Source organism: Centroberyx gerrardi, chromosome 21 (genome assembly GCF_048128805.1).
Source record: "Centroberyx gerrardi isolate f3 chromosome 21, fCenGer3.hap1.cur.20231027, whole genome shotgun sequence".
Classification (NCBI taxonomy): Eukaryota; Metazoa; Chordata; class Actinopteri; order Beryciformes; family Berycidae; genus Centroberyx; species Centroberyx gerrardi.
This window is the reverse complement of record NC_136017.1, coordinates 18,307,861-18,335,306: the sequence shown is the minus strand read 5'-3', so window position 1 is coordinate 18,335,306 and position 27,446 is coordinate 18,307,861. Positions and strand designations below refer to the sequence as shown.

The window sequence follows — 27,446 nt, the reverse complement described above, 5'->3', positions numbered from 1 at the left end:
GCTGACCTTATTGTTCTAATATGTAGTATTAATGTTGACATGATTCCATCGTCTATTTGATATGCAGCATGTGCAGCTACGTGTGTTTCTGTGTACTCTTTCAAACCCCATGGCCGTCTCTCTATTTTTTCTCTCCTTTTTAAGTCTGGTAATAATTCCTCCCTCATTAATGACTTTAATATTGCTCTGGTTAGAGGAGAAAAGAGGAAGGGAGGGTGGGGGGGCGGGGGGGGGGGGGGGTTGATTATAATCCAATGCCTGCTTTTCCCAAGTATTCTAAAAATGTGTTTATTAAAAGCAGACCCAACATGTATTGCGGAGGAAAAGAGAGAAGAAAGAGTGGTGACTGGACTAGACTGGACCAGTGTTGTGCTAAAACTCCGCTAAATAATGTGTCTCCCTGGCGGTGTGTCCTCGTTTTGTCCTTGGTTTGTGCTGTTGTTGTTTTGCCGCTGCACAAGGAAATTATCATGGAGAAATACACTTAATAAATGACAAGTAGACTAATGTATAGCCTGACAACTTTTAGTATCAATAATGGACATTGTGGTTTGAGATAATAAGATCATGAACAAGCTTGATCTCTGTTCATTATGAGGCAACTAGGTAGGTTACTTTTGATTCTTTGTAATCCTGTAAAATGTTTTTAAAACGTTTCACCATTTGAAACCAGCGATGGGAAAACAATCCACAAAAATTGAAATTATGTTATTTTCTTCCCTGGCGTGAAATCAAGGCGAAGACACAAGGCGAAACACATTTTTTAAGGGAAACAAATTTTGCCGCAACACTGAACCAGACAGGGGTTGAAAAATTCGGAGGTCTGTGGTTTGGTGGACTGGAAAATGCCCGGCAATCATCAAATCTAGTTTGTGACAATGGATTGATGAGTAAATTAGCGAAGGCAGCGTGGGTTGGATTGAGAGGGACAGCGAGGGGAGGCAATAACAACAGGATCAACATGGAGTCATCTTGGTCATTTCAAAATAACTGCTCTTAACAAGTTGGGAGCAGTTGATGAATCGGCTGGAAACTGCCAATGCTTTGGATGTTTTGGATTGGATGCACTACATTCAGTATCTTTTTGCATTCAGTCCACATGTCATACAGTGTGGTTACAGTGGTAGTGGAAGTGTAGTGAGTGTCCATAGTGCCTTGTGTCCAGGGGGTTGACAAAATAATGAACACGAAGTGACGCGTTTTACGTTCCTGGTTTGTTTGAAAAAAGTGATATCTTGGAAGTGCAGTGCAAAAACACCAGTAACTAAATCACTATTACAAAGGCATCACAGGCAAGTCATATTAAGTTTAATGCCAATTAGCAGTGTGTGCCAGCTTTAAAAGAGCTCTGACAATCACCACTTTTATAGTTTTCAAAGCAACATGGGAAATAACAGAGGTCCACAGAGGCCAAATAGTTGGTACCTGAATTACAGGAGCACCAGTCACAAAAACTGAAAAATTATTTAATGTCAGCAGGAACAGTCAGTGACAACATTTACCAAACACAGACAAAGGAACAGCAGTGACAAGTGGAATTGCTCACTGCCAGAGACTGACAAATAGGAAGGAGAACTGAATGAAACTGCTCTGAAGGCAAAAGGCCCTTCTCCTTATTAGGGGCTCATATTTTGTTAGGTGTTTCCATATTCTGTCCATCTCCTATAAATCAAATGTCAAAGATAAATGCATCTGTATAGCTCAAATTTGGAAATTCTTAATTACATAGTGGCTGGTTGATGGAGAGCGATCTAAACGTCTCGTCCCCAGACAGTAGGGAAAGACAGAATGCCATGGGTGGGTTTTTTTCTTTCTTCTTTTTTTCCAACAAGCAAAGCGGGGGAAGGCCTGGTTTTGCTCCATACTGTATAATATTTTGTTTGTGTTGGACGGGCTTTTTTAAAGGCAGCTATTAATTTTGCATGTGTGTTTTATTGTAATCATGTGCCGCTTTTGGGCCCGGATTCATGTGTCGCTGCTGGCTTTATGGTCATGCCGTTGCAAACCACACTCTGTGAGAAAAACACAAAGCAGAGAGAGCAAGACAGCAGACCGCTTTCCTAAAGATACAGTTTATTTGGCAAAGCATTATGCTGCGAAATTTGGGTATAATCATATTTTTTGAGGGGTTTTTGACTTGTAAATGTACAAAATGCTGTTTTTAATCTTCAGCTTTTCACAACTCAGAGTACAAGTGTTTTTCTTACAGTAAATGTTTACAGACACCACCGCTTACAATTTAAATATACATGTAAACCTCATGTTTACCGTCAGTCCTTGGATTAGAAGATCAGACAATACATTTCATAGTGAAAGAATTTCTTTAATCCAATAAAGCACTCTGCAAGGAAAGTCAGTGTTTGGACAAGCGTGTTTCGAAAACTACTGCCATACCGTAATTAATGCAGTAGATTGGGCCTTTAACAGTGAAAAAGGCCAGATACAGGTACATTTAGGTTCTTTACCACAAGTTTATTGTATGTGTATTGTTTGTTTATTGTAAGTGCTGGCTCTTCTCTGTTTGAAAATAACAAATTTTTCAAAATGTATTTTTATATTTGCCAAAGTGAGAGGTTTTTCAGGTTAACGTATGGTTCAAAGCTTCTGAGATGCTGGCATTTGCCCGTACAGTATTTACTGCATTTGTTCTTCTCTATACTTTTGGATCCTAGGCAGATTCTATCACGTGTGATATACCTGTGTGTGATATAAGATGAGACGCTGATGGAGTACGTTCACTTAGATTGAATTCACCCTTATTTTATTTATTATTAGTTTACTTAACAGGGCCCTTGTGCAACACAGACTTTGTGCGAGACCTTGAATTAGCTATATAGCTTATTTACATCTGTGGTCTTTGCACAGCTCTTTGTAATTGAAGCACATCCTATTTTATATCATCTTTGATGTCATGTCAATCAATCATTCAAGCTTTATTTTTTATTTTATCAATATTATAGCACATTTCATGCAAACAAATGCAATGCAATGCGCTTCACATTAAAATGAATAAAATATAAATAAAATGAATAAAATAATTAAAAATACAGATAAAATAATAAAATACAGACGGATTTCTTTGGCAGTCCAGAGAGCAGTCATATTTCTGATATGTGCATCAAAGCTTATAGGTAACTTAATTGAAGAAAATGTTGTGCCATCCGTGCGTTGGTCTCAGAAATACAGTTACTAAGGACATTCAAAGGACCCAGCTCATCTGGCATGACTGAGATATAGAGCTGTGTATCATCCACATGGCAGTGGAAACTGATGCTGTGTTTGCGAATAATGGCCCCAAGTGGGAGCGTATAAAGGCAATAGAGAATTGGGCCTAAAATCGAGCCTTGGGGTACACCACATGTAATACCAACTCTCACCCAAACAAACAAAGTCACAATCTATCATGTAGGACCTGGCCCAACTTAAAACCATGTCATGGCCTCCCATGTCATGTCATGTCATGGTGATAAACACAATAGCATATTTTATATCATGCCATTATACCTGGGCACTTTTTTGTATTTCATGTTCCGCCACCATGGTACATGGTGTCCATGTCCATGTACATGGTACATTTGGACTGTGAGAAAGTACTGTAGAGGGAAAGAGTAGGGGAGGCCAAGGGGAGAAAGCTCTGGTAGGACTTACCACTCAAACATCACTGGGCACGTAATGCCATCATTTATACCATTGGCCATTACATCTGCCCAGACATTTTAGCTTCTATGTGTTTTTTGTTTGCACTTTTGACCATGTACATTGTTATATGGTATTCCCCACTAACTTTTATGCCTGTCATCATACTGTTTTCTTGGCCAGGTCTCTCTTGTGCCCATATCTGGTTAAATAAAGGATAAATAAAATATATGTATTCAGTCTAAGAACCACAGGCACTAGTCAACTTCATTTACCCAAATAAAGAGTTTGTGATTTGGCCCAGATGCCCGGGGCTGTTCTGTTTGTCTGTTGTGGTCGTCCCCGCCTCGTCATCTGTAAATAAAAAGTAATGTGTTCAGCATGGGCTGGGGAAGGGAATGACCACAGCCCCCATGCTTGTCACACAAGAGTTGTTGATGGAGCAGTTAATCTAGGCTCCCTACTGTCAACACTGGCTAAGTATGGGAGATGGTACTTGATGTAGGCAAACTTCAGCACCACTGTTTCAGTTTGCTTAAAAAGATGGTCAGTTGTTTGTTTTTGTCAGCTCTGAGTTTTTAGTTCACTGAGATCTAGAGGGGGGAACCACAACTAACTACACTACTAAAGGTGACATGGCTGGAAATCTAACCTTTTCAGGTGGGGCAGCCGTCTGGAGGGGACTTCGTAGCAGATTTAGGTTAAATACTAGTTAGTCTTGACCTAACCTCAAAGTCCTTACACCTAACTCTAAATAAAAACAAAGTACAATCTGTTTTCAAAGATATAGAAGATACAATTTTTTACTTTGCGGCTTAGCCAGGCAATGAAAACCTTTCCTCATGTTCTTGACCAATATCAATATCTGACCAATAGCAATATTTTTGGATTGAAGCTGACGGTAGTCAGTGCTGTACCAATGTATCGATATTCAGCATCAATAAATTTGGATGTATTCATCCCAAAAATGACAAATATAATTGTATTCTTGGCAAGGTAGAAAAGCCTCTGAAACTGTAGTTTTGATAATAATAAGCAATATTCATGCCTACTTGGACGTGGAATCCAATCAAACTGTTGCATTAGAATGAGTTCAGATTAAGGGCTTCCACGATGGACAACCGAACAGTATTGAGCAATTCTACAATGAATAGGAAATCAATCTAACTGTATCATATCCATCATATCAGAGGTGGACCACACTGACTGGACCAGATCTGATTTTCAATAAAAGGCCGATATCAGTCTAATCTTAGTTCTTTTATGTCTCCTCCCAGCTCCAAACACTGTGCTGGGTGCTCTCACCAGAGTTTGCAGGGGGATGGAGCAGCGAGGAGGAGGAGGAGGAACAGATAGCTCCGGCCTTCGGGACAGCACCAGCCCGGAGGAGAGAGGGGAGAGAGGTGAGAGCCCGGTGCCCAGCGGCCCCCCGCCAGGCAAGATGAGCCGCCTGGAGGTCAACGGCAGCCCGACGGGGCCACGGATTCGACACAACGGCACACTGTTGAGACCGCTAGGAGGTGGGGCCATGAACACACACATACAGCATGAATACAGACACACTAGGGTTCAACTGAAATAAACGAAAATTCAAAAAAATTACAAGTATTGGTAACATGTTATTGCTGGGTCCGCTATTTCCTAATAAGTTCCTTGAAAGGAGTGGATATGTTTCCTGGAAAGAACCATGACATTATGTACTAATTTGGAAAATGGAGGAAGAGTTCAATTGTTGGAGTTGACAAGTACCTGGCAATTTCTTTAGGAGTTTCCAAGAAAGAACCATGAAATAACGTAATAGTTATGTAGAAAATAGAAGAGCTCAGTTTGGTAGAGTTGATAAGAAACTTACCTGTCGAACATTTCCATATATTTATTGTAGAATTAATCAAAATCACACTTGTCTATGGGAAGCCCATAACCTGAATTGATTCTAGTGCAACATTTTGATTATGATTATTATTACCATTATTATTATTCTCCTGGGTTACAGTGGAGAGTTTTACTGTCCCATAAATGTTGTTTCAGAGGCTTTTCCACCCTGATAAGAATACAATTCTGGGGGAAACACTGAATACTTGGGTAGCGCTTTATTTTCCAGGCCTGCAATTTTCCTAGAAAGTAGTTGATATGTCACTGTTCATTTCTTTGGATGTTTCCTATTGTTTATCAGAGTGAACAATGTACCAGGGACACATAGATGATTTTGGTGTCTATGTTCTCATCACTTAACAGCAAAGTGGACAAACAGGACAAGGAATTTGGTGTGTTCCTTTAACACTGCAAGAAAAGAGAATGGAGGAGAAAGTGTAGCTTGCCTTTTGTAGCTGAAGCTTATTGGCTAGTGTTGATGAGGGCTCTTTCTCTGAACTGAGGAAAATCAGTGTGACTCTTAAAAACCACAGCTTGGCGGTGGGGAGGAGCAGGGGGGACCACACACACTCACACATGCACGCACACACACACACACACACACACACATTCTGCATTGATACTACAGGATACACACTGGCACACATACTCTACAAATACATATCGCAGAAAACACACACTCAAGCACAGATGATCGCCATTCTCTCACGCAGTTGAAAACGCAGTCAACACACGATCACACAAACATTTGTAACAGTGCATACACACGCCCACACAAACAGTCATCATGCTGGTTTGCCTCCCTCCACCCTACCATTCAGGGGTTGAGTTATTGGCCGATAGCGTGCGTGATGCTGGTTTGGGTTTGGCTGAGGCAGATCTGTCACTGCTTCGTCAGGAGGAGGATTGATAGCTTGTGAATTAGCAGTTCCGTCGGGAGAGCGCAGTGTGCAAATGGATCTGAATGGTTCCAGGCTTGGAGTAGCTCTCAGTTCTCAGTGCTTGACGAATAACCTGGTCCATAGGAATCAGCCTCACTGCTGAATTTCCCCAAGGGGATTAATAAAGTGCTATCTTATCTTATCTTATCTTATGGCATCTGCTCCTAAACAATATAGGTATTATACTCAGTAATATTTGAAGAGCGGTTTCTGGAGAGAAGTCTTATTCCTTGTGGCTTTTGATGTGTTGCAAATAGGCTTAGGCGATATCCAAAATTTAATATCGCAATACTGTCCCACCAAAATATCACGATATACGATATTATCGCTCAATTTGCTCATTCCTGCTATTCCTAGAAAAACTGGCTGATTGTGGAAAAGGGAACCCACTTGAATTAAAAAGACTTCACTTTCACTTCAAGTATGATTATTTTTGTTTTTTTACCATCCTATCACTAGTAGATTATAGGTTTATACGTTTAAAAGCTTGTACAATTGTGATCTAGGCAATTCGATATCGTGGGAAATATTGCGATATTCAATAATATCGAACATCGGCCCAAGCCTAGATGCAAATGGAAATACACTTGTATAATCTTCCCTTTCCGCTATAGTATGATGACTGATGTGAAATAGCAAGGCAAATGTCAAACCTATCTTTTTCTTAACCTTTATTTATTATAGGTAATGTTGACTGAGCATGCATGGTATTTAATCAGCAACACCCTGCTAGACTGAGCTGCTCCACTGGACCAGTTGGGGGTTCAGTGCCTTGCTCAGCGGCACCTTGACAGTAGTAGTTGAGGGAGGGGAGAGTGTTACTCATTCACTTTCCCCACCCACATTTTCTCAGTCAGGTCAGGGATTTGAACAGGCAAACGTCCAGTCACAAGTCAGGTTCTCTAACCTCTAGACTACCACCGTAGCCAAAGAATTCAGACAATCAGAACCAGAAAATGAGAATTTACTTTGATTTGAAACACACTGTGAGATAGATTTAGTTTCTCCAGGGTATGTATGGTAATTGTAGTCATTATGAGCTATTTGTTCATTTTAATCCTGTCCTGAGTGACCATGTTTGTGATTTTCCCCCTCAACCCCAGTATTAATTTGTACTGTTGTACAGATGTCCGGATAGATGGTTTGATCATTTTAGTCCGCTCTGGATTTCAATTCATTTACAGATGATGTGGATGCTATAACATTACTTCCTTCCTTTTTGTCTGTGAAATATAATAATATGAAACAACTTACATCTAAACCATACACTCCTTACTAGAAGTTGATAGAGAGATAGATCCTGCAAGCTTCTATGATGAGTCACTGTAAGGACAGCCATCTGTAGGCTAACCAGGATTTTTTTTCTTGCCCTTTTTGGATGCCATGTTGAACTTTTGCAGAGTTTGTATCCAGGAATGTCTGACCAAACTAGGCGCCTCTGTCTGCAATTTGGCTAAAAACTGTCCAAAGTGATGTGTCAAATAACAGGGGAGCTTGGCTAATATTTTATTACCCTTGTTACCCTACAATTCTAATCCCATCCCAATGGGGCTTACAGTAACTCCCTTCTCCTAAATAACTAACTCTGTCTTCTCTCTGTCTGTCTGCCAGGTCTGATGATCCCGGTCTACTGTGTGGTGGAGCATGCAGACGTGGGTGTGGCCTCTGACAGCGAGGGGCGTGGCGACCGTCACGCTGAGTTTGTGTTGGTTCGTAAGGACGTCCTCTTCACGCAGCTGGTGGAGACGGCGCTGGTCGCCCTGGGATACTCACATAACTCAGCAGTACAAGCACGAGGCAAGTAGTATGTGTGTGTGTCCATGCATGTGTTTGCATGTAATGTGAATGGTTCTCACCTAAAGCTGGATTTTTGATTCAATTCAATTCTGCTTTGGCATGACAATACAGAAACTTATCAAACCAATTTAGTAGTAATTGGTTAACAGTAACCAATTGAGGTGATATTATACACATTAACAGATGACTTATAATGGAGCAAAAATCAATAAATATCAGTCATCTGTGTTTATTAGAAATAAACATTCAATAACAATAGAATTCATTCAATAATATAACAGTTTAAGTCAATTACCCAATTAACTCAGTAGAGCGCAAACTTCTGCCAATGCTGAACAATTCTCCAACTTGCAAAGCTGAAGCCTCTGTAATGGTTTATGTTTGTTTATCGTTTGTCTTCCGTCCGATTGTTTGTTTTTCTGTCAAAATAGCATGTGAACGCAATGCTGTTTAGCAGCTGACGTGGAAGCCCCAGATCCTGGACTTTTCCACCAGCACATGATTGCAGCATAATAGTAGTTATGGCAAAAAAAAAAAACAATAACGAATCCCAGATCGGATCGTCACCAAAATCTTATCAAATAAACATTTGTCCAAGAGCTGTCTGTCCACCAGATTTCAGCCAAATCTGTTTGTTACTTTTTGAGATATCTTGCTAAGAAACAAACAGACAGACGATTGAAAACATAACCTCCTTCCAACTTCACTGGCGGAGGTAATTATAATGTCCTCCCTGTAATATATACTGTATGTAGGATGAAAATGGGTCCATATAGAGATGTGTGTTTATATATATATATATCTATCTATATAGATAGATAGATATATATAGATAGATATATATATACAGTATATGCACACACGCTCCCATCATATACTCATAATGCGTGTATGTGTGTATAGTATATGTGTATTTTTGAACGGTAAATTTGTCACTGAGTCCATGCTATGACAGATGTGATTTAAAGACCATGACCATTCAAACATGACATTCTTTTGCAAAGGGAGAAACTTCTAATCTAAAATATTGCAACCAAATGGATTGTCCTGAAAAGTCCAAAGTCCCAGTCTTATTTAACACTTTGTTGGGTCGTTCATGAGTGCTCAACTCGTAATTATCCTATTTCCAACAGCACTTGACAGCAGCATAAATAGTATATTGGCAAACTTACTTGGTGGCCAGATGGGTGGGGTTTGCCACATGAGTACAATGAATGCCAAAAAGTTTAGACAATCACAGGAAAGTATTTGAAAGTCAAAGTAGTATGCTTACCAATTTTCCTGATATGCGAAACCCCACCCACCTGGTGCTCCATGTAGGTTAAACCAAACTAATGATTAGTCAATTATTTTCGATGCAGGCCTGAGACACACAGATATGAGTGAGAGAGAGCAAAAAAAGGAGTGCAGACAGCATCCAGTCAGCCCTGAAACAACAACAGTCATACACACACACACACACACACTCACACAAAGGAAGGCAGTTCCTTTCACATTCCTGCTGTGTCCCGTAAACACAGGGCGCTCTGACCGAGCCGACCGACGCCCTGCGACCCCCCCTCGCCTCTCCCAGATGGATAGGTTTTGTCCTGCGAAATAAGCCTTTTCTTCTCAAATAAATAATTTCTGGCTGCAGTCATGCATTTTTTCCCCCAGTGTGGTCACAACCAAAATTACACAGTCTCTTCTATTTTCTTCTCCGATTGAATTGTGTCTTGCATAACTTTGGCTGGACCAGTATTTTTAAACTCGGCCTGGCGCAGGGGTTTTTCTTTAATTAAGTTGCACAGTATACCTTATCAAAAAGAGGCTATTGCTTATTTAGAGTCTGGATTTAACATGGATTAGGGGAATTGCTGGGCAACATGAAATAAACTAAATTTAACTTAAGTCCATGTTTTGGTATGTATTCATTTGATATTTGAAATCATCTGGCAGTGTGCTCAGTCAAAAATAACATGGTATGTTATATGTATGGTATATGGTCTGTAAAAAGGTGCTGGATCCCCAAAAACAACCCAAACACTTATTTTAAGAAGCATCCCGCACTTAGGACGATCCATCTCATCCAGATTGATTTATTTTTAACATAACTAGACGGTTCAGTCTGCTGCTTTATTTAAAGCCTATGGAAAGCTAATCCTGTGACTGCCTTGTAAATCTGTAATTTGTGGTGTTATGTGCTTACAGAAAGTATGTAAAAAGTAGGGGAATTCAATTACATTCCAGTTTTGAACTATGAAAAGTATCTAAAAAGTAGGAGAATTCAATTACATTCCAGTTTTGAACTATCAGTCTATGCATTTCTCTCTTTTCCTGACACTGGCTATAAATTAGGTGACAGCTAACAGCAATCTCTTACGAGTAATAGGAGAAAGTTAACTTCACATTTCCCTCCCTAACAGCTCTAATCAAATAATCTCACTCCTACTTTACTGGTCTGTTTGAGTCTGAGCAAATTCACAATGCGTTTCATAGCTAGCCAGCTATAGGCCCTCAATTCAAGGAGAAGCAGATAACATGGTAAGCAGAAAGATAATTTGACAATAAAGGGTTTTCAGGTGATGGAGGTCCACAGCTCTTGAGCAACAGAGGCTGAGAACAGCTGGTTGCGTTTCTGAACGTACAACTTGGCCATCGCAAGAGAATTCAATAGACATGGTTCATTTCTGTAGTACTTTTTGACTGCTACTGATCATTTCATCACTGCTACATCTTTTTGTGTTTAGATAATGTCAGCTTGTTAGCTAGCTAACCATAATATCTGGTCAGCTAACCGTCACTGTCTTGGAGTAAACAAATCAGATTTTGACACCAGCTAACACATCAACTAAAAGCTAGCATTAGTAGTGACTTAGTGACTGGTAGTTGCAAGTTAACATTGGTGGCTTTGCTAAATTAATTAAAATTTGGAAACAATCTACCTTATCAGAGTGTTCACTTCTACTTACAACATTACTGAATTGGCCGACACAGACATCACAACAATCTCATACAGGTATTTCTCTTGTTTTAGCACAGTTGTATTTAGACATTATTTGTCAATTTGCGATTACGATAGTTAGCTCAATTTCGTTAGCATTGGGCAAACTTCCAAACTTTAAATTCCAAACCTGTTACACAAAACTGCTTTGCTAGCTCAATTGCAACTAAAATAGTTGTTTTTTTTCACTACCAGAGAGCGTCGTTTCCCTGAGTGATAGACTAACTAGCCAAGTAATTGTTGAGCCATTTGAGCCAATTGTTGATAGCCAACCCTATCAGAACAGATATTTTATGGTGCTTTTGTGCTATGGGACAGTAAAAACCTTACTTACTGCACCTTACCCATTTTTGAGATTGGCGGATGCTTAGTATGATGCTCGACTGTGATTTTCAACATTTCAGAGGCTTTAATTTATGCCTAGCTACTGAAAAAGGCAGCAAGACTAAACACCAATCTGCATGGTCAGTAAATATATGAATATGTTGAAATAAGTCAAACTGGATGAAGTGTGGGTTGGTTCTTCAAATTAGTTCATCTGATATTTCAAGATGTACCATTGCTCTATCTACTCCTGGAATATGCGTCTGCAAACACAATGGATGTTTAGTTCTATGATTTAATTTGATTTGATTTATTTTGGTAAAGGCAGACGTTTACATGTTAAAATAGCCATGCACAGTCATATCCGTAACCAGATGATGACATGTGAAAGTATTAAAAAAAATCCAATCTAGTCATCCTTAAGGCATAGGCATCTGCAGGACACATGATAACTGCCAATTATGAGAAAAAATACAGTATGCTTTCCAACAGGGAAACAATGACCTAACAGTATTCATTCAGTACATCAACATCAAAACGATGCTCTCATTTGTGGCCTGTTTCAGTCTTTTAATGCCGTTGTGCTGATTTTACATTTCTCTTCTGATTAATCAACTACCAGAGTCCAAAAAGAGCAGCCTTTGTTCTTTTGCCCCTATCACCACTATTCTCATGCAACAGAGGCACACACACACACACACACACACACACACACACACACACACACACACACACACACACTTTAGGCTGGCAGGCCAGGGCCAGGCAGGGTCTGTGTTTGATTTAGCAGATCCTAATGCGATTAGGCCTGTTTAGATTTGCACTTCCAACTACGGTCGTCGGAAGGCCAGGGGAATGCATCACTGTTCAGCCCAGGATGATGCACCAAGGCTGGGGGGGTTTGAGCTTCCAGGCATCAAAAAATAATGATAATCTTTAGCTGTTGAAAAGTGCTTTACAAAGGAGTAAAAACCAAAAGAAGATGAATTTGGCATCAAAAGCAATAAAAACAAGGTAAGAAATGTATATAGACATTTTTTCAACCTGGGCCTTATTTTCCTAGTTTTTGCTTTATGACGATTGATTGTCTTCAAAATTTTGTCACTTACTTCACTGTAGAGCTTGATGTACGCCACAGGTGCAGGGAGCGCTGCTCTCCCATACACACCCAGAGGGCCAAAGCAATCTTAAACAGTTGAAAAGTGATTAAAATACTTGTAAATATAGCACAAAAATGTTGAGACGAGTCGTCCAATTCTGCTACCTGCATCGATTTGTGAAACTGGGACATAGATATCTTTCTAATATCAGTTCAAAACAGTTTCTGTAGAAGTATTATTATTAATTTTTACTCTGCCATAATATCATATTGTGAAAATTGAAAATCATTTAGGTTAACGTTGAACCTGCACATCATCTAAACCTAAGAGGCCTTGGCCTCCTCCTACATGGCACTGTCTGTCAAATGCTTGCTAGGCTTGATAAGCTGTCAGTATACTAACAACAAAGTCGAATTTTCCCAAAATAGAAACACAATCCAACATGATCGTGCATAATAGCCATGGATATAAAATGCATAAAATTATATTTTCTTTTTGAGGTTTGAGGTGTGACCAAGTCAACTTTGCTCGAGTCGAGTCTCAAGTCTTGATGTCTCATGTCAATGTGTGTGTGTGTGTGTGTGTGTGTTCTCCAGGTATCATTAAGGTGGGCCGTTGGAAGCCCATGCCCATCCACTACCTAACAGACGCTCCAGAAGCCACGGTGGCCGACATGCTGCTAGACGTTTACCACATGGTTACCCTGCGTATCTTACTGCACAGGTCAGCCTGCTGTGTGTGTGTATGTGTTGTATATACGTATTAGGGTTCGACTGATTTAGGTTTTTGAAGGCTAATACCAATATGTTTGGATTCAAGCTGTCGGTAGTTGATATTTTGTACCAATTTTCAACACCTTTAAATTATCATGCCAAAAAATTGCCCCCAAAATTTCCCCCCAGAATGTTTTTTCTTGTCAGGGTGGAAAAGCCTCTGATACGATACGATACAATACGATACAATACCATACCATATGATACCATACCATACCATACCATATAATACGATATGATACGATACAATATGATACAATATGATACAATATGATACGATACAATATGATACGATACAATATGATACGATACGATATGGAATGATTCAATATGGTACAACATGATACAATACAATATGGTGCGATACGATACAATATGATGCGATACAATATGATACGATACGATATGGAACGATACAATACGGCACAACCTGATACGATACAATATGGTGCGATACGATACAATATAATGCGATACGATACGATACGAAGCGATGCGATGCGATGCGATACAATATTAGAAATAGCAGTTAGACCACCATGTGACTACTATTGTTACTACTACTACTACTAATAACAATACATTTTATTGGGGACACATGGATGATTTTGGTCTCAGTGATGGCTAAATTGACCAAAAACTCTGTGTATTTCTTGAAATGAATGAGAATTTCATGTTGTGGATTTAAATAAAGCCTTTAAACTGTGCAGCTTTGCCAGGCTGGAGGATTTGCCGTCGGAGCAGTGGAACCACGCCACAGTGAGGAACGCCCTCAAAGAGCTGCTCAGGGAGATGAACCAGAGCACTCTGGCCAAGGAGTGTCCCCTCTCCCAGGTAACTACTCAATTTTAATTTAAAGTAATAATCTGCGGCAATTTCACATGAGGAAATGTCCGTTTTGCTACTCTCTATCAGTGATTACAACATCATAGTGATTCGACCTATAGCCGTTCCAACCACGTTTTATGTTTCTGGTTTGTTTGGAATAAATAGAAGAACTTAAATTTCAGCTACTGTTTCATGAATTTTGCTGTATGTTAAGATGTCTTGCTTATATCTTATTTTATTGTTGATATCTGTTAGTTTTATGCAATGCATTTCATGGCTAAATTCTTTATATTTTATATTATTGCTATTTTTTACGCTTCACTTTTGATTTTATTTATTATCCTTGTTGGGAGGCACTTTGTAAAACTTGTTTAAAAAAGTGCTATTATTATTATTAGTAGTAGCAGTAGTAGTAGTAGCAGTAGTAATAGTAGTAGTAGTAGTAGTAGTGGTAGTACTATTAACAGACTAAGAAAAGAGCACTTAGCACCAAAGATGGAGACAAAATTAAATCAAGGAACTCATGGATTACCACTTTCTCATAATTCTTGAAGTGATGAAGTTAATAGAAGTTACTAGAAGTTCACAAAAATGTCAGTTAAATCTAAGTAAATATTGATGCTGTTCCAATTCAGCAGTTTTGAAACAGAACTTTACTCACTTTACAAAGACTCTACTTCACAATGGTCTTATTCCCGTTTATTTACCGGTGTATCAGTCTCTTGATAAATATTGAAAGTACATATGTAATGGTAAATAAAAAGGTGCCTAAACTATTACCTCCAGTCAGTGATCATCATAAGTCAAACAACAAAAAATAGATTTTCACAATAAAGCATTATTTCATGTTTTCTTGCCCCATAAAAGACCTTGTTCTCTTAACTTACATTACACAGTTTGATATGTATTATTTTGCTATCATGTATATTATGACTTGATGTCATAAAGATTCATGTCAGTCTAAAAAGGTTTGCAAAGTTAATTCTGCAAATAAAATGTTGGGTAAACTGTTTTTATCCTGCACTACATCCTCAGTTAGCACTTCATGAAAATCTGCTAATGCATAAGGTACTTTACTGCACAAACATAATTAATTCTGTTAGTAATTTACGAGCCTATTGTAAAATAAGGTGTTACCAAAGTTATTTTCTCTTGATTTAACTGTCTTTCTTATACTGACATCCTGGCCTAAAAAGTTTTATTTTTAGTCCTTTGCATTATACCTTTTGCAAGTAGTTAGTACTGAGAAGAGCATCTACAGTACAAGTTTTAATTCCTTGAGTTTTTTCCAGAACTAAATGTTCTGTTTTTCTGGGTTTGATTCACACACACACACACACACACACACACACACACACACACACATACACACACACACACACACACACACACTGATAGTTGAGTTGCTTCTGAGTATTTTCTCAAAACATATGTGGTTTCATCATCATTTCACCACACAGTGCACTGTGTAATCTCTCTCTCCCTCTCTCCCTCTCTCTCTCTCTCTCTCTCTCTCTCTCTCTCTCTCTCTCTCTCACACACACACACATTGACACCATCCCATGGGAAAGGATACACACACGCACACCTCAATTATCATCTTCATACACACCCTGTAGTCATTAGACTTGAGAGTGTGTCATTTAGACTTCTGATTTATATACAGGACTTAGTCATGATGTAATTAGTGATTAGGGGAAGTATGTGGGTGGTGTGTGTTTGCAGCCTGACTCATATGAGTTTTGATGCTCAAATTTTCCCATGTAATGCTTTCACTATAGTCAGTTATAACTGAGTGACTGGAAAATTGGATTTAAAGGTGCAATCATTAAGATTTTTACTGTCCCATAGTACAAACAGACCATAAAATATCTGGAGGGGCTTGATAGGGCTTGCACTCTCTTTTAGAACAAGTGGTGGGGCTGTACCAGACACTTGTGTAGGAGGAGACAAATTCTATCAGTGTTGTTGCAATTACTGATCACCAGTATAGATCATGCTAACTACCCAGTTCTTCTTCTATTTATTCCAAACAAATCGGAAATGTAAAACGCATCACTTCCTGTGTGTCAGAGGGTTTTTCCCAGGAAAGACACCAAGTGTTTAGAACAGCAAATGTAAAAGCTTTCATGAACTGGATATAGATTGAATCACTATTGTGTGATATCAATCAGTGATAGAGAGTAGCAAAATGGACAGTTATTTGTATGAAAATGTCGCTGATTATTACATTAACAAGTTGCAATACAATATCATGTTCATTTTTGTGCATGTAGCTCATTTTCTATTTTGTCCATTTTTTACCTCTTATATTTATTCTTTTTTCAACTGCCCCTCCCTTGTCTGTCTGTCTGTCTGTCTGTCTATCTATCTATCTATCTATCTATCTATCTGTACAGAGTATGATCTCAGCGATAGTGAATAGCTCCTACTATGCCAATGTCTCCACTTCTAAATGCCAAGAGTTTGGGCGCTGGTACAAGAGGTACAAACGCATCAAAGGTAACTCTCACACCACCCTCCAAAGCTGCGACACTAGAGAAAAGGTATGGGTTTGGTTTCGGCAGCAGTGGCTAGATCTTTGTGTCCAGAAAGTTGAAGGGTTTGAATCCCTGAAGCAGCTGGGAAAATCTGGGTTTGGGAAGAGAACAAGAATCGCTGTTCATATTTTAGTAACTTGCTTGGATGAAACTGGCTGGGAAGGTCTGAAAGTGAATCAGTAATGCTTGAAATCTTGGAATATGGGAACAGATCAGACCTAATGGCTTCCACTAGATGGCATTATATTGTTACAGGTCCAACACCGTTAATGGATAAGTTCGGCGATTTTGGGCCTATATATAATTTGTCTCTAACATACCTGTAGTACTTGGACCCACAGACAATATTGGCTCCAGAGTCAGCTGTCGGTTGAAACAGCAAGCTCCGTTGCCTCTTGCTGCTAACAATGAGTCTAAATGGGATTTGTCAAAATATCTCCAAAAAAGCCAGTCTGTGAAAACGATATGGTGACCAACCGACATATTTATATTCACAGCTCAGAAAGCAGCAGCACTGCACCACTTCCACTCAGTGGATCGTCTTCTACCAAACTCTACTGTTTACAATCTGACCTGACCATCTAAAACTAGATCACTTTCACTTTGCACTTTCACCCAACAGCAGTCTGTGCTGCAGCAGAGAAAAACAGTTCTGTGATTCCCTGATTAGTCAAAATGTGCATAATGGGCAGAATTGTGTTATGTTTCCTCTCAACTCCCCTGTGGAGCCTACAAACGGGTTTTTTGGAGATATTTTGACAAACTACGTTTGGACTTTTGTTTTTGTTAGCAGCGAGAGGCAACGGAGCTCACTGTTTCAACCAACAGCTGACTCTGTGTGGTTCCAAGTACTACAGGTATGTAAGAGACAAATTATATATAGGTCCAAAATTGCTGAACTTTTCCTTTAACAGTTGGGAACAGACATTGTGGATTGAAGGCTTAATTTGTCTTCCTCCAACTGTAAACCCCGTCTGGATGGAGGAAAAAGACTGAAAGACTCATCAGACCACATTACATTTTCCATTTCTCAGGTACTCCTTACACCAGGTTATGACTCTTTGACACAAGTGGTTTCTGAATGGCATAAACACCAGCTTAGTCAAGCTCAATACAGTTTATGTTGAGACTGTCACAGAGGTGCTGGTTCAGTTCTGTGGTGATTTCAGAGTCTGTAGTTTTGTGGAGTCAAAACTCCATCAGTCTCTGTCAGTGAACTTTTACTTGCCCCCACTGTTCCTCTTGTCTGGGTTTGGCAAATGTTGTCACGATTTTCCATGTTATTCCTCTTGCCATATTAAATAATTATTCCGTTTTTGTGACTGATGGTCCTGCAATTCAAGCATCAACTATTTGGCTTCTATTGACCTCTGTTATTTGCCTCATGCTGCTTTGAGAACTCACACAAAAGTGGTGATTGTCAGAGCTGTTTTAAAACTGACACTCGATGCTAATTGGAATTCAATGTAAGATGACTCACCTGTGTAGCTGCCTTTGTAATTGTGATTTAGTTACTTCAAACGTAATCCTTTTTAATGAAGTTTTTCCATTATTTTGTCCACCCCCTGTATGTGTACAAGCACATATGTCAACCTGCATTTGTCTAATCTGACCTCAGCATGCCAGTAGCAAGACGTCTGTCAGTGACAGCTCCCAGTAGGAAGGAACTGCGACGCATGGTTCACATTAATGTCACCCTTAATACAGATGACAAAACTAAACGCTCTTAACCCCTAATGGAAAGCAGCCCCCCCCCCCCAAAAAAAAAAACAAAACCCAGAGCTCTACTTCCACGTAGCCCCCAACACACACACACACACACACACACACACACACACACACACACGCACACACATGCTAGGTAAAAGCCCGTTTTCCTGCCAAACCTCACCCAAACTTTTATTCCCCTAATAACCCAAAACTTGACTCCAAACCCAAACAGTAGAACCATAATAAGAAGCAGATCCACGTTGAGAAGAGAGGAGAGGAGTTTAAAGTCGAGTAGAATAGAAAAGAATAGATTAGAATACAGTGTAAGAGAGCATGGGGAGGTAGAGAACAGAAGAGAGTGGAAAGGAGAGAACATTTGGCATTTAGCCGGCACTCTTACTAGAACAAGTTACAGCAAGAAAGGGTAGAGGTTCAAGGACGCATCGATGTTGATGGTCACATTGGCTTTTACAGGAATCAAACCCGAGACTTTCTGGTTATGAGACGGTCCCTTTAACCACTAGGCCAATGTGACCACTAGTCACTAGCCCACAACATCAGTTCTTTCCAATGTCTACCAGACAAACAGCCTCAATATGATATCCACACTTCTTAACATAAAGGGCTATAGTACCATAAAAAATGGATCTTCAAGCTTGTACCATAGTAGAACCATCTGTGGTGCTGTAAAGAACCCTTTTAGAATGTTTCTCTAAGGCACCACAGGTGCAAAAGGCGATTTTGGTTGGATTGATCAATTTTGAGATATAACATTTTGCTTCTATAACAACTGTCATTTCATAAATATACAAACCACTCATCATATCAATTTCTCAAAATGACATATTCTTTGTATGCAAAACACTTTTTTTTCCAACTTAGCTTGTATACATGGCCACCAAATTTGACATGCTGCTTCTTAATGAAAATACCTGGTAATATACAAAGGCTTTTTCTAAATGTCTTTTGTCATCTATTATATCTTCTATTTTATGCAGTATTTTACATGAAAAAATTGAATTTGATTTTTTTCTGATATGCATAGTATTTTGTGAATAATCCATTACAAAAAAAGACATTTTTTACAAATACCTCTGTAAATCACCAACTATTTAGTTATTGAAACAGGAAAAAGCACTCTGACTTTATCCACTAAGACAAGTGTTCTGATGTGCAAATTTGCACGTTTATTAATTAATAGTTAATTTGGATACACTAATAACAACTATGTCATAATACATATTCATATTCATATTCAACATCTAAAATTTCATTTTTTTATAGGATGAAAGGATTTTTTTTTTTCCTATTCAACTGTTGTGCCTGACTTTAACAAATCAGAGGGTTCACTGAGTTATTATGGTCTTATACAGAACCACTACCCTAAACAAAGAACCTAGGAAGAACCCTTCTTTTACTGGGTGTAGGAGCAGTGGAATGATGGAGAAATGTTATTGTGATGGTGATGTGAGACATTAGAGTTTGATGGAGGACTGGACTTTTCGTATTAGCTGTTTTACCTTACACTGGTATATTTAAATGGATAGATGGGAGGAGGGATGAAGTGGGAGTTTATGTATGTACAGTACATATGGTGGATGGATGGAGGAATAACTAGATATACAGACAGATTGACTTACTGCTGTGATATCTTGCCCTCTATCCAGGTGAATACCTTGAGAAGATGTGGTCAGCGCGGGATAAATCAGATATTAAAGGTGAGTTAATTGCCGGCCATATTGGAAGTCCACAGCTCTTGGGCAACTAAACTTATCATTCAGCCGTCTCAACAGAATTGAATAGAGATGTTTAATGCCTGTGCTGTTTTTGACAGGGAACTGATAATTTTGCCACTGATAAATTGGATCAATTTCAAGAAAAGATTTAAATTTCAAGATAATGTCAGCTCGGTAGGTAGATAACATTGTAACTGATCTGCTAGCCATCACTGTCTTGTTGTAAAGAAATCAGATTTTGACATCACCTAACGTATCAACTAGAAGCCAGCATTAGTAGCGGCCAGTAGTTTCATGTTAACATTAACATTAGCAACTTTGCTGTTCAGCCTGCTGGTTAGTTTACATCATACCGACCATTTTCCAACGTATACCATACTTTCTTAGATTTTTGATTGTTTACCCGATTTCCCTACTTTTTTTTTGTTAAATCAATTGTTCAGGTGATAACATACCTTAAAATTCTCTGCTGCTCTTGCCAATATTCGTATCTGGGTTTTGAAGTCATGGATGAACTCATTTAGTTCATAAAAGAGAGGAGAGAAAATAAATTGTGCATTCACGTGCCAACAGATATATTGGACAAATTTCTTATTTCATAGTCTGGCTAACTAGCATAAAGACAGCCAAATCCACATCATCCTTTTCATGATGTTCATGTTTACTTATTGTTTGTCTTCTGGGTTTGATTTTCTGACAAAATAGCACACAAATGCAATGCTGTTTGGCAGCCGAAGCTTCCCAGCTTCTCACCAGCACATGAACGCACCAGAAGACATACATTCATCTAAATTACCACACAACGTTAAAGTAACTTTGACTAAAAAACCCCGGGCAGGATGGTCACAGTGATCGATTACCAATCTCAAGCAAGTTTCAAGTCTGATTTTCGTAACATCTTAAAAATGAATACATTACCCAAGTTGCTCTATTTGTTTCAATCAATCCCCTTACCCCCACCCGAGTCATTTTTTCAAAGATTTAAGAAAGTATTTACCAACTTCATCTGGAACAATAGACGCTCTAGGCTCCGTTTTACTCTACTTTACCTGCCTTACGACAGAGGGGGTCTAAAACTCCCCAACCTACGCTGGTATTATTGGGCAGCACAACTGAGAGCAGCCATGTGCTACTTCTCCCCAGAAGAACCTCCAGCCTGGGTCAAGATTGAGACGTGCTCAGCTCAAGGGTTACCACTTAGCAGCTACCTTTACTCTTCTGAGCCTAAGAAGCTGGGGAAAAACACAAAAAAACCCTTTCTAAAAAATACTATGTACATCTGGCATGAGGCCCAAAAATATATAGGGGAAACCCCCCCACTGTTAGGTTTCACGCCCATATGGGGCAATAGCAAATTTATACCTGGAAGAGAAGATGCTGGTTTTAAGACTTGGGCAGGCAAGGGATTAAGCAGGATAATGGATTTATACAACGATGGAAAGCTAATGTCATTTACTGAACTACAAGAAAAGTATGATATTCCTTCAAGGCACTTCTTTAAGTTTTTACAAATAAGAAATTTTATCTCTGTATCTCAAAACCACTCACTCAGCCACCTCTCTCAATGCTGGAAGACATTACAGTGAAACACACTGTTGGTAGGGGACAGGTATCGCTGCTCTATAAAATGTTTGTAGATACGTCACCTGAGTCTTCAGAAGATAAACTTAAAAGCTGGAGGCTAGATTTACAGGAGGAAATCTCAGAAGAGGAATGGTCTGAGGTATGCCTGAAGCCTCAAACATAAACAATTAACACGCGGCTTAAGTTGCTACAATACAACTGGATTTTGAGAACATATATGACACCATCAAAATTACATCACTTTAATCCCAACACGCCAGACACATGCTTCAAATGTAACAATGCTAAATGAACACTCTTTCACTGCTTTTGGGAATGTGATGTGGTCAAAAGTTTTTGGAAGGAGGTTCTTGACATGGTTAGCCAGATAACAAAACTGAGAATCCCTTGTTTGCCAAAGTTGTGCATCCTGGGTATTTAAGTGATTTTATTAATAAGAAGAGTGACCGTGCACTAATAGACTTGTGTCTCTTACAAGCTAAGAGAGCAATAGCTATAGGATGGAAAAATGTGAACAAACCAAATATGAATCAATATATTAAGGATCTATCATCATGTGTTGCTATGGGAGTTTCATGGAGTTTTTGAAACAAAGTGTTGGTAATGATCAATAAAGCCAAAGACTGGGGTGGGGGCGGGGCAACTGGAATAAGACTATAAAGTGGAGTAGCCCATGTGATCTTCAAGATTTCTGTACATTATAATTACGGTAACATCTGTATCTTCACCTCTGTTTTAATTACTATGTTTTTATTTACTTGCCTATTCATTTGATGGTATACTGTATTTCCTGCCAATATGTACTGTTTGTTATAATTGAAAAACCCCAATAAAAATATTGTTAAAAAAAAAATAAATAAAATAAGTCAGATTTTCGTACTGTAACAAAATGAATGGAAACTAATGGCTGCCTGGAAGGTAGGAAAAGCACATTCAGACATCTAAAAAAGTATGGTATGCTTTGCAAGATGGTCGGTAGTAATGTAAAGTATGCGTGCAGTGTAGTAAATGGGCTAAAACATGCAAAAAATAAAAAAACAATTTGGTCCTTTAAGGTTATGGTTAGGGGTTGGGGAATGAATGTAGTCAATGAAACATCCTCTCAAGTATAGTAATACAAACCTGTGTGTGTGTTTGTGTGTTCACACAGTGGAGAGGGATTTAGACTTGAGTGTCCTTGGCCAGCGTCCTCCCTCTTTCTTACCCTCCCCCACCCATTTGGGCACCCTGGGCGGTCCGGGACCTCTGCCCATCAAAAGTGGCCTCGGGGACACCCAGACCCCCACCCAACCTCACCCTCTGCCCCACCCCACCAGACAGCACCACCCCAGCCCCCCGCTGCGTGCCCAGGCCCCGCCAACCGCCCCTCCCACCTCCCTGCCCCCGCTTCTGGGCCACGGCGGGCTCATCTCCCCCCAGCTCTCCCCTCAGCTGGTGCGGCAGCAGCTAGCCATGGCCCACCTCATCAACCAGCAGCTAGCCGTCAGCCGCCTGCTAGCCCACCAGCATCCTCAAGGAGTCAACCAGCAGTTCCTCAACCACCCGCCCATCTCCCGGGTCTGCAAGGCCCCCAGCGGCGCCATGGAGGCCAGCCTCAACCCCTCGGCCACCGAGGTTTCCTTTGACATCTACCAGCAAGTCAGGGACGAGCTGAAGAGGGCCAGCATTTCCCAGGCTGTGTTCGCCCGTGTGGCTTTTAACCGCACCCAGGTAATATAATATAAGGCCTGCACACTGAAGAAGGCACTAGCCGAAACATCTGTGCATGATTTCCCTTCTGCTTTTATAAAAATAAAACAAAAATGAATATAATGAGAACATAAAAGGTCTTGGAAAACATATGCAAACCACTTTGCTGACTGAAGACATTTGATTGGCTCTTAAACACCAAACAAAGCAAAGGTGAGCGCAGTGATTTCTCCTATAGTCTTAATAATTGAATGCCTTATGATGTAATGATGATTACAATATCAAGTTTTATTATATTTTCTACTCATTTTGAGGGGCATTTTATTCCATTATCCAAAATTATTACATTATGTGGCCATTATTACATGAATACCCTTTATGAAGAAACCTGATCTTTCTCAAAACAGGAAAAAGGTTCAGGACAGCAACATGTTCCCTTCAATCATTTATTGGTTGACGCGTTTCAAAGCAAACTCCTTCACCAGAGCATAATGCATGAATGAAAAACAGTGCACATAAAACCATACTCAACCAGCAATTAAAGGTGTCTGTGGTTTTCCTGTTTTCAAATCTAATTTGATATGCGTGAGTAACTTTCTGCCTATGTGTGTGTGCACGCGCGCTTTGGTTGTAGGGCCTGCTGTCAGAGATCCTTCGTAAGGAGGAAGATCCTCGCTCGGCCTCCCAGTCCCTGTTGGTCAACCTGAAGGCCATGCAGAACTTCCTCAACCTACCAGAGGGTGAGCGAGATCGCATCTATCAGGAGGAGAGGGAGAGGACCACCAACCCCAACCACAACCACTCCAACAACCATATCTCCAACTCCCCTGCGCAGAGACACACACAGGTACACATACACACACAAGCTGTTTGTGAGGTGTCATGTACCAAAAACACTCTCAATCCATTTTTACACATTCATTTTCCAGCATCTCTCTGAGCCTTACCAAGAACAGGCTGTTTCTGTTGCTGTGCCTTTAAGGCTCATTAATATTAACAACCCCTCTGTTCTGATTGGCTAACCGTTTCAAGAGTGAAACATGAGACACCACAGAGCCTGCAGCTGCAGATAGCGAGAGGCCGGCGAAAACTCTCCGGTAATAAACAATGACAACCGCTCAACTGCTTTGAAAAACGCGAAGCGTTTTGATGCTTTCACAATGTTTAGAGAGCACATCCAACTCCTTTATAATCAAAGAGGCAAGGGGAATCCTGTTTTACACGATATGGGACCTTTAAAGTAAAGGCTAGGTCACATTAGATGATTTTTATGTTGATTCTAAGCCCAATTGGACCATCTGGGCTAGTTATCATGAGTTGGGGCTAGTCGGGTAAGTCTTTAATAAGAAATGTATCACTCACAGTAAGGACACAGTAACGTCCAATAAATAAAGCTAAGGAAACAGGTATCACAGTAAATAACTTGATTGTTTACTAGTAATTACTCATTTGTTACTCATCGGTTTACTTGTAAAGTCCTTCCTGGTTTGTCTATAAGGAAACAGAAAGCACTGAATAATTTAGGTTAGATTAGTGTTAATTTAGTAAAATTTTCAGATACATTTACTGGTAATTAAAGGAGCATTAAGTAATCTATGAATTTTATCGACCTCTATAGGCCACTAGTAGGAATTACAACATCAACAGGTCTCTGGCACAGCTCATGGTGACCTCTAATGGACAAAAATGATAAAGTCATAAAAGAGAGGAGTAAGCTAGCTAATTAAAGCAGAGATCCAACAGAAACGCAGAGTGAAGGGTACTAACTGCAGGTTAACGATAATTAATTTAGGACAATGACACTGAAATTTACAATAGTGAAGTTATGGTATATTTACAGTTCACTGCCAATGAAACTGTGGTGTAGTGGTGTCTAGAAGGGATACATTTAAGGAGATTTTTGCATTATTTTATATTTTGCTGCTGCAACATTAAAGGAACCTTAAAGTTTCCTCTTGTTTTACCTCTCCTGTCCCCTGCAGACCAAGTCCAGCCTGGTTGGTGCAGAGCTGCCGTTGAAGTTGGAGTCATTGGTGAACATCACCTCCGGGATCTATGAGGAGATCCAACAGGAGATGAAGAGGGCCAAGGTCTCGCAGGCTCTATTCGCCAAGGTGGCCGCCAACAAAAGCCAGGTCAGTCCCAACACAACACTGAACAGCTTAAAGGGTAATACCACCTACAACAACAGCAAAATAAATGACATTTACATTACATTTTACGTGGTTACCTGAAAGTATTATCCAGTGATGTAAAGGTGGGTAAAGAATGACCTCCAGTCAGTGATCATCTTTGGAACATTTCATCCTTTCTTAAAGTGTTCTTTACAGCCCCATAAAGGTTCTATGTAGAACCATTTGAGCCATTTGATTGAACCGTTTGAGGGGGCTTTCACACCTGACAGTCCGCTTCCTTGGATCGCACCTGATGCGAGAATGATACATCATTTCGTTCTTCAGTTGGTCCAGTTCGCTTTCACAAAGCCAAAAATCAAACAGTCCAGAGCTTGTAAACAAAGCCATGTGGTTGAAAATGCTGTTTGATTATTGGTCAGTTAGCGGGTAAAAATACAACAAAACCCTCGCAACTTCTGCCTATACTATATCTTACATCATGGAGCAACGTTAGGTTCTGTTCATGTCAGTCTTGATTTGGAGGCAGATTAGCAGACTCTAGAGGATTACGCATATGAACGCCTGTCAAGAATGCGGGTATTAAATAATGTCATAATACAGGCATTTGGAGGAAGACACTCTGCAATCATGCAAAAAGTGCATCCAAAAAGTTGATCCATGCAAACGCCAGTTTCACCAGTCACCAAAACAGGATATTAAGATGTTGTTTTTCACCAATAAAATGCAGAGTAAATGGTACGCTTCCTACAATTGGTTTGAATGGTGTTCTCACCAGAAATGAACCGCTCCACAGTTCACTTGGAAGTGGCCTGAGACCAGCTCTTCGAGGCGGACCAGGGAGCGGTTGTTTGGTCCGCACCAGGGTTCAATTAGGGTGTTCACACCACCCCAAATGATCTGAACCAAGGGGGTAAACGCTCCGGGGTTCAATTCAAACGGACTAAACAAGGCTGGTGTGAAAGCACCCTGATAGTGCTATAGAGAACCTTTCTTAAAGGATTCTTTACAGCACCATAAAGGGTATTACTATGGTACAAGCCAACAGAAACATTTTATGGTACTATATAAGATTGTATCACAAATCCCTTATTTCAAGGACTGAAGATCATGTTGCTGTAATGTTGTCACATTGGCATGCTGAATTAAGTTTTTGAAATACCTGTACACACATGTACATTTAGTTGTACACTCTCGTACACTGGGCATACTTATACAGGCACACACACACTCACACACACATGATGAGGGTGTAATGGGGAGGGGTGGTACTGTGTGTAGGGGTGTGGGCATGTGTGTGGTATCTGATTGCCCGTGATGGCATACCATCATGTCTACCATCATGATGGTATTGGCATGAGAGAGAGAGAGAGAGAGAGAGAGAGAAAGAGAGAGAGAGAGAGAGGTGATTAGGGGTTTCAGTCCCAATCAAAACCAGTAGCACTACAACAGCAGTAGTAGTGGTACAGAGACATAGAAAGAGAGTGACAGAGAGAGTGACACTGACAGACAGGGTTGGAGAGAAAGAAAGACTCAAAATAATCTCAAATGATAACATGATAACAGACTAACAGACTGAAAAAGATGGATTGAAAGAAGGATAGAGGGAGGGATAGAAGGAGGGAGGAAGGAAGAAAAGATAGACAATGATGGAGGGATGAAAAGATGGAGGGATGATCACATTATTACCATTGATTTCTAGGCTGAGGCTGTGCATAAACAACAGCTGGTGGCAGATCTTTGGTCAGCCTAGCGGAGATAATCCAATCTTCTCTCTCTCCCTCACACACACACACACACA

General features: G+C 39.9%; 1 protein-coding gene across 1 annotated transcript in view; it reads left to right on the top strand.

Moving 5' to 3' along the window:
• The window catches only part of LOC139917353 (DNA-binding protein SATB2-like), a 44,442-nt gene that overhangs the window by 7,073 nt on the left and 9,923 nt on the right, over window positions 1–27,446 (top strand). The window contains exons 2-10 of the mRNA XM_071906466.2: window positions 4,914–5,156; window positions 8,061–8,246; window positions 13,250–13,376; window positions 14,137–14,260; window positions 16,654–16,756; window positions 20,172–20,222; window positions 22,975–23,534; window positions 24,148–24,360; window positions 25,496–25,648. Coding sequence (XP_071762567.2) covers window positions 4,958–5,156; window positions 8,061–8,246; window positions 13,250–13,376; window positions 14,137–14,260; window positions 16,654–16,756; window positions 20,172–20,222; window positions 22,975–23,534; window positions 24,148–24,360; window positions 25,496–25,648 — 1,716 coding nt within the window. The 5' untranslated portion in view covers window positions 4,914–4,957. The remainder of the gene's footprint in view (window positions 1–4,913; window positions 5,157–8,060; window positions 8,247–13,249; window positions 13,377–14,136; window positions 14,261–16,653; window positions 16,757–20,171; window positions 20,223–22,974; window positions 23,535–24,147; window positions 24,361–25,495; window positions 25,649–27,446) is intronic.